The sequence below is a fragment of the Lontra canadensis genome, unplaced genomic scaffold (assembly GCF_010015895.1).
Source record: "Lontra canadensis isolate GAN:19392208 unplaced genomic scaffold, GSC_riverotter_1.0 scaffold21, whole genome shotgun sequence".
NCBI lineage: Eukaryota > Metazoa > Chordata > Mammalia > Carnivora > Mustelidae > Lontra > Lontra canadensis.
In genome coordinates this window covers 19,402,653-19,414,661 of record NW_022631015.1, presented here as the reverse complement: position 1 = coordinate 19,414,661, position 12,009 = coordinate 19,402,653, and the positions used below count along the sequence as shown (strand labels likewise).

The 12,009-nt window shown below is 36.8% G+C and overlaps 1 protein-coding gene across 4 annotated transcripts in view; it reads right to left on the bottom strand.

The window, feature by feature from the left end:
- CDKAL1 (CDK5 regulatory subunit associated protein 1 like 1) overlaps positions 1–12,009 on the bottom strand; it is a 628,275-nt gene that overhangs the window by 155,501 nt on the left and 460,765 nt on the right. For 3 of the 4 annotated variants that reach the window (XM_032861632.1, XM_032861630.1, XM_032861631.1), the window contains 2 exons: positions 4,898–4,954; positions 1,116–1,296 (listed from right to left, as the gene is read on the bottom strand). In XM_032861632.1, the coding sequence (XP_032717523.1) occupies positions 1,116–1,296; positions 4,898–4,954 (238 nt within the window). The remainder of the gene's footprint in view (positions 1–1,115; positions 1,297–4,897; positions 4,955–12,009) is intronic. The other variant, XM_032861633.1, reaches the window with a different exon arrangement.

Below are 12,009 nucleotides of genomic sequence, written 5' to 3'. Positions count from 1 at the left end.
AATGATATTCCCTTCAGTTTTGGGGGGGGGGGGGACAGACTTTAAAATATATTTTATCTATGCAAATAAAAAATACATTTGGGATGTTGAAATAAAAAATCTGTATGTTTTAGGTTTGATATTCACATATGGCATAATAGAAAAAATAATAACCTCCGGGTTATTCCTTTTAGTATTTATTCATGTAAGCTTTGAGGAAAATTAATGGTAGAGCATAATTTCTTTTAGTTATTTGAAACAAAACAAAAATTTCAGTTAAAAACCTATGACTTCCTCTTAAAGCTTATTAACATTTTTTTCATCTTTGGCCAATGAATCTAGAAATTAAATTACTTTAAGAACACTAATTTCTGAGGCATTCTGAAAAACAGGCTGCCTTTACTGGATCTCAAACTTTTTCACATTCATTTTAGATTATCTTATTCTAATACATTTCTGAACATGTAAGGGTGAAATTAAGTTGAGGTTCATTTGTGTGAAAGCAACACAAATCTGAACTAGACAGAAAGATAGACAGCAGGTACCAAATCCATTCCATGGAAAAGGAGGGAAGATGTGGGGCCCCCAGTAAGTAACAAATTATGGTAATCAGGGTAAACATGAAGCTTCTTTTGCTCACAGATATTTAAATGTAAGCTTCTTTTCAAATATCCAAGGATTTCTCTTATCAACACAGGTGATACCAGATTATTTTTTCCCCAGTGTCATCAGAACCCCACTTCTCAAAAGAAAAAAAGGTGATATTTTAGGGGCCTAAAGTTACTGAAGTCATCCAAGGTCCCCTGCCCCAGCCCCCATCTTGAAAACTCTCCACACTGTTTAACTTAAAAGTGATACCATGAGCCAGCTGTGTTTATTTATTTGAGAGACAGAGAGAGAGCACAAGCAGGGGGAGCAGCGGAGGGAGAGGGAGAAGCAGGCTCCCTGCTGAGCAGGGAGGCGAATGTTGGGACTCGATCTCAGGACCCTGGGATCATGACCTGAGCCAAAGGCAGACACAACCGTCTGAGCCACCAGGTGCCCATGAGTCAGTTGTGTTAAGCCAGGCAACAGAGTTGCATTTTTGTAGCTATTGGCTGACGAATCTAATACTTTTTACAAGAGAAGTATCTTACCACTTGGGCTGGAACTTGTGCCATTTTCGCAGCAGGAGTTCCTGGTCTTGGGTAAAACTGGTTAATAAAGAGGCTTGGAAATTTGTACTCTTCCACAAGCTTCACTGTTTCTTGAAAATCTTGATCTGTTTCTCCAGGAAAACCACAGATAATATCTGTGGCCAGAGTTATTCCAGGAACTCTAGAAAACAACACAACAAACATGTAGAAAGCTGAATACAATCCATAATTATTCTATTTCTTTGACATTTTAAGTGCCATAATTCCTTTTAAAAATAAATTTTGTTTTTTAGGAAAGGGACATTTGCAATGAGTATTTATAGAGTCCTACATACTGAAAAAGTTTACGGGTAACAGTGGTCCTTGTCATCCTGAAGGGACATTTTTAATTCTTTTGAATGTCTCTTTGTTCTTTTTTTTCTATATTTTAAAACTGATGCTTATTCTGCTATTTCCAGACTTACTGATATTTAAGCAGCATTTTACTAACTTCTCTACTATGGTAAATGAAGATTTAGCCCCTTAAACTACTCTATCCATCCACTCCCAATATAATCCCTGCACAGTTTTAAAATTAATTGTATTTGCATTAGTATAAACTGCAAAGATACCATTCACTGCAGAGCCAACTGGTAAACCTACCGTCATGTTTTCTTTTGCTACAATGTTTAATTTTTCTGAGAGTTAGTAACAGTCTCTTAAAAAATTTTTGCTGCATTTCTAGGTATCTATGTTCATGTTTCCATAAGCTCCATCATATTGATCAAAAACCAATACTGTTTTCCAAACACTCAATGTGCTACACACATAATTCATGGATTCTATTTTTTTTTCTGCTGGAAATGCTATTCCTACTTTCTTCAAGTGTGTGTTGCTTTCATAATGAACTGGGTTTCATCCTTCTATGTTGCTCTTTGGTTTCCTTCCCCCCACCCCCCACCCCCAATTTCCCTTTCTCCTGAATCCTATGTATTCTTATTTCTTGATTACTCTATTCCGCTTAATTCTGCTGGAGAATTCTTTCAGGAACTTCACCAAAAAGAATGCCAAGGAAATTTTGTTGTTACTGTCTTAGCATATCTGAACATGTCCTAATCCATACCATTGACTGATGGAGCGGCTGTGCACAGCACTCCAAAGGGAAAAATACTGGCCATCGGAATTTCAAACTCTTTTCCTTTTTTTTCATGCTGGCGATGTTCTGATGAGATGTGCAAATTCACTCACACAAACTATGTTCTCCACTTTCTTTTTGAAAGCTTTTAGGAGATTAATTTTATTCTTGATGTTTTTACATTTCATGATAACAGGTCTTGGATTAGGCATATAAATCTTTGTACAGGCATAACCTGAACACTCATGGTCTTTAGGTCTAGCACATTTTCTTATGTTACCATTTAATCATTTGTTTTAGAGATGCAACCTCTTTTCTCATATTCCTAAAGATACCAATTAAGTTTTTTACAAGTTTTCCTCTGCTCACTGCAACAGTGCCCATTTCCTCCAGGTTCTTGTATGTTGGTCCCTCTCACACATGGCTGAGATCTGCCATCAACAAAGAGTGACCCTGCCCTTTAATATTAAAGAATAAATCATCGAAAGCTTCTCATCACAGATTGATTGGGTAACAAGCTGCCTTTATTTTTTGGTAAGTCCACATGTTAGCATCTTGGATGTCTTTTCTCTGTGGCTCTGGAGTTTCTCCATACGTATGCTACAACATTCTACTGTGTAATAACAGTGTAACAATGGAATAAGATGAACAGTATTCACAACTCCAATATTATTCTCAACCCATAAACAGGAAAAATAGCCTCAAACATCACAAACTGTAACGAACCTGACTATATCAATTTTTCTATCTCCTAAATGCAGGCCTGTACGGATGAATAAAACAATTTATCTCATTTAAATATATTAGATATTTGGAGGCATAAAAGAGGACAAAGAATGTGGCGAAGGGAAGTCAGATTACTGGCTGCCTAACACAAGCGGCATCATAAAAACAACAGTTTTCCATACCTTGTTTGGATAATACTTTAATGACTGTGTGAAAGGAGAATGACACTTATTTTAAAAAATATTTCTTTCTTGATTTCTACTTAGTGTTACTCAGCTGTTAATTTGGCTGGCCTTGAATTAGTGAGATAAGTTCCAAAGGCTGGAGCTTTTCTCTGTGACGGTAAATAGAAAAAAGAGGTAATATGCCTAAGAGAAAAATGAAACCATTTTTAAAAAGTTTTATTTTTTGTTCTGATACAAAAACATTCTTTCTCCTTCAAGGGTGATTTATCAAAATTACACTTGAAAATCATGAAAAACATGTTTTTGTAGATTAAAAGACCTTTTTCTAGACTTACTAAAGCATGAGGAATAGAAAAAGTATGTCAATAACTTTAATCAGCAAATGTTTACACTTGACTTTTAACTACTCCTGAACAAAAGAAATCCACATCTAAAACTGTAAGTAACAGACCATAGCAGAAATGACAGAGTAGAATCCAGCTCCCCTAGGAAATTAAAAAAAAAAAAAAACCTTAGAAACTGCCTGTGAAATATTATAGAAACCAAGACAACTGGTTATTGTCCTAGGCTATGAATCGCAATGAACTTGGCACTAGATTATGGGGTATTCCCAAAGGAAAGTACCTTACTGGTTCCCCCTACCCTCAAAGCTCCTTGATCCAGAATAGCCGAGCTCAGTATTACACAAGACCTGCTTACTTTGGCATGAAGGTTGCCAGTGAGAAAAGACAGAACTTTACAGAAGTCATTTTAAATGTTAAAAAAGGGGACGTTCAAAGTGTGAATACATTTGATAATCTATGCAAAAAGCTGACTGGTAACAAGGGAGAGGGTGGGTAAACTATGACTTTGTGACTTAGGTTAGCCAGTATTTAAAAGTAAAAGCAGTTTAATTGATTTCAAAGTATGTAAGAATATAAAGTATGTAAGAATATAAACTGATTGCCTATAAAATGTTTTCAAAGTGAAGACTACACTTTAATGTTAGATGAAGCTCATCTATACATTAATTTTATATATGCAAATGATGCTTCTTAAAAATACTTTGGCTTCTTAGGGGAACCAATTAAAAAGACTCTTATTTACACAGTTAATTTGCCTAAGTAAATAATTCTGTTCAGCTCATAAGAAAATCCAGGAAGTCTGAAGTGGACCCAATTCTAAATTAATTGTATATGATTTAAGTGGCTATAAGGAAATTATTAAGGACTGTAAAATAGAACATCAGTCCAAATATTTAATATGCTAATTGTGAGTAAATGCTGTTTTGAGAAGCAATGAATTTTCAAAATACCAAAATTTTAAAAAATGATCATTTCCACATGTGTATTGAAGCTGTGAGTCTAATGAACATAATTACCAGGTATTCTATGCTTTTAAAATTTAAAAGAACTATATTTATTTTTTCATAGCAGTACTGGAGAATAATTCTGAAAGAAGATGAAAACGAAAATGTTCAATTAGCTTAAATAACACATACATTCCGACCCAATATTTTTTCTCATGTATACAAGCTTTTTACTGGCAAAATGGGTTCATTAAGTAACTTGGAAATAGAACGAATGAGGAAGATTCCAATTATGCATCTGCCTTGACAGAGGTGGTGCTAGGATCAGTTATCCAAGTCTACCAAGAGGGTATCAGGAGGGTATCAGGAGAGTACGACCTCCTTGCTGGCCTGAGGCAAAGAAAGCCCCAAAATATTTCAAGACTTCATTATTTATCATGAATAAAAATAAACAGAGACCTACACCTACTTTACATGCTGTACTTGAATCATCTCAAGACTTCCACACTTGCAATTTGGTGTTTTACTGGCAAAAAAAAAAAAAAAAAAATGAGAAAAGGATGATTCTATTCATGCTTAGAACAATAAATGAGCTTCAAATTCTACATGTGAAAAAATTAATACTAATACATGGGCTATTTACCTCAAAAGAAAGACATAAAAATAATCGGAAAAAGAATCAAATCCATGGTAATGATGAGGCATAAACATATGATTAAAAGAAACATTTTTTTTTTAGTTCTGAATGAAAGTAAAAACATACCTCAATCTATGGGATGCAGCTTAAAGAAATCCTTAGGAAGAAATTAATGGATTTAAATGTTTGTGTTAAAAAGAGAGAAACTCAACAATCTCAGCTTCCACCTCAAGAAACTAAAAAAGAGGAGCAAATCAAACTCAAAGTAGGACAAAAAATAAATTACTAAATAAAAGTTTAAAAAAATCAACTAAATAGAAAATAGAGGAAAAAAAATCAGTTAAAGTAAAGGTGTCCTTTTGAGGAAAAACAATATAATTACTAAACTTAGCTAGACTGAGAAGAAAAAAGACACAAATGACCAACTTCAGACAAGAGGAAGGAGGCAGCAGCACAGATGCTATCAATATTAAAGAAATACTAAGGATATATGTATTATAACTTTATGCCAATAAATGAAACATTTAAACTGAAATGGGCAAACTTTGTAAAAGACATAAATTAATAAGAGACTCAAGAAGAAACAGAAAATCAAAAGTCTTTTGTCTACTACAAAAATTGTATTTATAATTAAAAATCTTGCCACCAAAAGAAAACAACACAAAACAACGTAGGCCCAGAGAGCTTCACTGGTGAATTACAGCAAACATTTAAGAAAGAATAAAACCAGTTCTATGGAAACGATTTCAAAGATAAATGAGAAAGGAACTTATTGTATAAGTCCAGCAATAGCCAATATAAAAACCAGAGAAAGAGATCAGAAATAAGCTCCAAACCAAATCTTTTTTTTTTTTTTTAAAGATTTTATTTATTTATTTTAGAGAAGGAGAGATAAAGAGAGTATGCACATGTACTCAAGCAGGGAGAGGAGTAGAGGCGGGTGGAGATAATCTCCAGCAGACTTTGCACTAAGTGCAGAGCCTGACTAGGGGCTCAATCCCACGACCCCAATATCATGATCTGAGCCAAAACCAAGAGTTAGACACTCAACTGACTGAGCCACTCAGGAACCCGCAGACCATTACCTTTTATGAATAAAGAGACACTTAACAAAAAATTAGCAAACTGGGCCCCAAAACATATAAAAAGGTTACTTATCATGATCAAGTTTTAATCCCAGGAGTACAAGGTTTGTTTGACGAACAAATTTTAATTAATGCAGTAAGCCACATGAAAAGGATAAAACTTTCATGGTGATCTCAGTACATGCAGAAAACTCAGTTGACAAATCCAACACCCATTCATGATGAAAACTCTGTGTAAACAAAGAAAACTATCTCCACTTGATAAAGAGTCTACAGCTGTTCTCATAGTTATTGATGAAAGACTGAATGCTTTTCCGCTCAGATTAGTAACAAGGCAAGGATTTCTATTCTTACTTCTACGACTCAATATATTATAAAGATTCTAGTCAGTGCAAGAAAGGCAAGAAAAAGATATTACAGACATATAGGTTGAAAAAGTAAAAGTAAACTTTTTTTGCTGGTCTTGTATCTTGTTTATGGAAACTCTAAGTAATCCAATGAACCTACCAGAATAAGTGAGTTTAGCAGAGCTAAAGATTAATATATAAAAATCTACTGAACTTCTTATATTAGTAATGAACAATTAGAAAATGAAATCAAGGAAACAATTCCATTCCCAATACCATAAAAAACACTCAGAATAAATTTGGAAAGTGGAAGAACTGTACTCTAGAAACAGAGAACTTGAAGAGATTTTCTTAAAACTTACTGAAATTAAAAAGTATCTAGGGATTCTTGGATGGTTCAGTTGGTTAAGCATCTGCCTTTGATGCATAACCAATGATGCCCTGATGCCTTCAGATCATGATCCCAGGGTCCTGGGATCGAGTCCCACATCGGGATCCCGGCTTGGCGAGGAGCCTGCTTCTCCCTCTCCCTCTGCACTCCCCAAAACTCATGCTTCTTCTCTCTCATGCGGTGTCTCTCTCTCTCTCTCAAATAAATAAAATCTTTAAAAACAAACATATAAATAATATCTAAAAAAATGAAAAAAATATATATAGTTTTCATAGATTGGAGGATTTTACTGCTGGTAAGATTGCATGTACCCTCAAATTGATACACAGATTCAATGCAACTGCCATCAAAATACCAGCATGGTTTTCTGTAGAAATTGACAAGCTGATTCTAAAATTATATGGAAATGCAAAGAACTTAAAGTGCTCAAAGCAATTTTGAGAAAGAACAAAATTGGTGGAATGGATGTATCTGACTTAAAGACTTACTATAAAGCTATGATAATCACAACAATGTGGTATTAGTATCCAAAGACATTAATAGAATGGAACAACAGAGTCCAAAAATATACCCATACATCTATACATTTATGGTTACTTAATTTTCAATAAAATTGCCAAAGCAATTCAGTGAGATCAAGAGACAATGTTTTCAATCAACCGGGCTAGAGCAAATGGATACCATATGCAAAAGCAAGCCAGCAAGCAAAGGAGCTTATTGGACCTTTACCTTACATTGTATACAAAAAGCACTTCGATATCAATCTCAGATCTAAATGTAAGAGCTAGAATTACTATGTTTCCAGAAGAAAATATGGGAAAAAATCTTTGTGACCTCAATGGAGTTAGGCAAAGATTTCTTAGCTCTAACACCAACACCAAAAGCACAATAATAATATTTAAAAAATTGGATAAACTGGGCTTACTGGGAAAACACTATAAAGAAGATAAAAAAGATAGGCCATAGACTGGGAGAAAATATTTGCAAACCATCTATCTGATAAAAATATTTGTATCCAAAATACCTTAAGAATTCCTACGGCTCACTAACAAGAAGACAAACAATACAACTGTGCAATGGGCAAAGCATTTGAACCAACACTTCACTAAAAGAAGATATATGAGTAGCTGATAGGTGTAGGAAAAGTCGGCTCACATCGGTTGTTATCGGGGTCATGCAAGTTAAACCATGTAAGATGCTGCACATCCAGGGGAATGGCTATATTGAAAAAAGACTAAAAAAATAACAGACATCGATGTGCAGCTGGAGAAATGGAAACCCTTATTCACCGTAGGTGGGAATTCAAAATGTTGCAGTCACTTTGGAAAATAGTGTGGCAGTTTCTTAAAAAGTTAAACATATTCTTACTGTGACTAACAAAGTTTACTTCCCAGTTATCTACCCAAGAAAAATTAAAACGTGTCCACACAGAGAATTTTATGTGGATTTTTAGAGTGGCTCTCCTCGTAATAGCTCCAAACTGGAAACAGTCCAAAAGTCTGTCAACCAGTAAATGGGTCAACAAAACGTGGCATGTCCATACCATGAAAATTTACCTCCAAAGGAACGAGAACCAGCTATGGATACAGCACCACACAGACGAACCTTGAAGACCTTTCTTAAGTAAAAGAAGGAAGACACAAAGGATTACTTACTGTTTGATTCTGTTTATCTGAAATTTCTATCAGCAGTAGAACTACAGAAGCAGAAAATAGGCATTTAGAGACTTTTTCTCATCACTAACTGCACGGTGATGATGGCTGCAGAAATTATTAATTTACTAAGAGTCTTCAGAGTATACACTTACATCGGGGCTTATATATGTTATCTAAAGTATACCCAGAACAAAAGTGGGTATAAAAAAAATCCACTCTTAAAAGTGGGAGGAGAAAAAAAAAAAAAAACACCCTTTCTGAAGACAAGAGAGATAGCAGGAATCCCCCATTAAAAACTCTCGAAAAAGTCCTAATAGGGGCACCTGGGTGGCTCAGTGGGTTAAAGCCTCTGCCTTCGGTTCAGCTCATGATCCCAGGGTCCTGGGATCGAGCCCCACACTGGGGCTCCACACTCTCTGCTCAGTAGGGAGCCTGCTTCCTCCTCTCTCTCTCTGCCTACTTGTGATCTCTGTCTGTCAAATAAATAAATAAATAATATTTTAAAATTTTAAAAATAAGAAAAGAAAAAGTCCTAATAGCTGAACTTCCGACAGGATGTAATCAAAGAATTAAATATGGCCAAATAGGAGGGAAGGGCAGAGACAATAAAAGACAAGGTTAAGGTAGAAAGGAAATTACCCAGAGCATGACATCACGAAGGACTGTGTCCCAGCTACCTACAGATGACAGCAAGGAATCATTCCGTGCATCCTGAGAGAGCAAACTTCAAGAGAATCAACATGACACCTTCAAGTAAATTTGAGAAAAATCTCAGCAGTTTTAAAATGATCATCATGCATTGATGAAAACCAATTCTTTTTTAAGATTTATTTTATAGCGAGGATGCATGCAAGTGGGGGTGGGGGGTCAGAGGGAAAGAGAGTCTTAAACAGACTCTGCACTCGGTGTAGAGCCCCATGTGGAGCCCCACGCGAGGCTCGATCCCACAACCTGAGATCATGATGTGAGCTGAAATCAAGACTCAGACGCTTCTCCAACAGAGCCACCCAGGCGCCCCATGTGAAACAATTCTTAAAGTACCTGAGCTGGAAGAGAAAAAGTACCTAAGCATTAGGGTGAGGGGTAAAAAGCCAGAATGAGTCACTGAGACAAAGAAAGACTGGTGCGGCTTGGACCACCCCTCCTCTCTTAGCACTGCTACCGGGGAGAAAGAGCTTCCCCTTGCTCTGTGATGAACGTGTTGCATGCACTAGGGCTATCTACTTAGCTTTAGTCTGCTTTGGTTTCCTGGGCTACTGGAAGTTAGTGCACATACTGACTGCTCCGACGGCACCTGCCACACAGCTATGTCCGATACGCTTTAGCTATTATTAGCGTAACCCTGTCAAAGAAGTACCTGCCACCTCTTTTACAATACTAAGTGCCAGGCGACGTGTTAGCAACTTACATGTTCTTTACTACAACCTCCCAGTACGGGAGCCTCTATTTCCATCTCTCCGAGACATAGGGAAAGTCCCATTAGGGAAACAAGAGGGAGAGGTCAATTGCCCCTGGTTGCAGAATCAGGAAATGATACGGCAGCCTTATCTCTACCCACGTTACTGAAGTGCCCGCAGAACTGAGGTTCTGTGAGGATGGGCTGATCCTAAATTTACATTAAAAATATTCTGTAATAACAATATTTGCAGAGCAACTTACTGCAGTAAGTAAAACTTGCCTGTATCTTTGGAACTGTGTTTTAAAGAGAGGGGAATTGTGGTCTCAAAAGGTTAAATGATAACCAAAGGTCACCAAAGCTATTGCTGGAGGGATCATAATTCAAACCCAAACCTTTCCACCTGGTCGGGGCTCTTTCTGCAACTCTACCCTGGTGAATATAGAGGCATTTAAAGCCTAAGTGGTTATGCGCTAAATTTATTCTTCATAAGACAGCTTCTTGTTTCTATCATTATCGTCACTCATCAGGACACAGGCAGATGAAATTATCCCTATTTCAAGATGGCTCAGAGAGAGGAAGCAGCAAGAAAGATTATCAGTAGAAACAAGATTTTAAATCCAGACCGATCTGAGCCCCCAGCTTCTAGCCAGGTATCCCAAGTTACGTTACCGTTCAGGGCCTCAGATCCCTCTCTTCTACATGACAGGGATAACAACACATCCTTCCCGGACTGCTGTGAGATCAAGTGGAAGGTCGAATAGAAAGCATTCACAATAGCAGCTGGGACACAGGTGCTTCATAGATGCCAACTTGCTCTTGTGCTCCTTAAGGGACTAGTGCAGGTGAGGAACACCGCCACACCACAGACCTTGACCCTGGACTCCTTCACCTTCTACCAAACCCTGCAGCCTGTATCCCTCTCACGTTTCTTCTGCGTTTTGTGCTGTGGTAAGTACTAGGAGAAAACTATATAAGGACTATATGGTCAGCATGTGAGAGACAAATGAATGGTGCTCACATGACGCGATCAGTTTGATACTCTTTATCACGGAAAAAAAATCAGAAGACACCAACATTTGGTGAACTGATTTATGTGTTAAGTATAAAAAAAAATCCCCAAACGCGCTAGATATGAATAATATTCTGGCTGTAGTGCAACCTCACAAAATTCCTAAAATATCTAACGAAGGAATTATACTAGCACTTAGTTTGCTTCTGGAATTTTAATATTAAAACCACACAAACGAAGACTGGTTAACACTAGTTGAAAACTTAAAACTCACTAAATATAAATAAATAAAATAAAAGTAGCTCAGGTAAGTTTTTACTTACCTTAATTGGTGTAGTCAGGAGTTCTGTATATGGTTTTCTCCTTGGCAAAGTCTGCTCAAATGAACAGATATCTGTCTACCTGTGCATGCATTTGTACATCCCATCTGTCCATCCGTCTGTCCCTCCATCCACCCATCCACCCATCCACCCATTTATTTCTCTCTCTATGGTATTTGCCATTTAGGGACCCGGAATTACTCTCCTACGGGAAACTCGTGAGGGGGTGGTGTGGATCTACAGTGTGCATTTCAGGCAGACACGCTTATAATGATAAGAGTTTAAAGAAACACAAATGAAATGCCAACGCCAGTACAGTCCTGTCTTTATGTCATTCTAGGGTTTCTTCTCTTGGAGTCTGTGGACTCCTTAAAATTGCATGCAGAAAAGAAAAAAAAAAAAAAAAAAGAATTGCAAGCAAAATTGTATGTAGATATTCCGGGGGGAAGGGACTATACATTTCTTCTGATTCTTAATGTCTTCTGTGATCCAAATATGATCAGGAGATACCTTGGTGAATGCTTCTGGACCCACCGAAAACTATTAGGGAAAAAAAAAAGAATAGGTAACCTTTGACCTAATGATGGTGTGCATTAGACTTTTTTTTTTTTTTTCTCCAAACAGAAAAGGTTCACCTGACTAATCTGAGTGAAATCACCCTCTTTGCAGTCTGGAAGCTGACTCACATGGCTGTTTTATTTTGTGTGCAAATAAAAAATGGTCAGGATGTTGTCAATT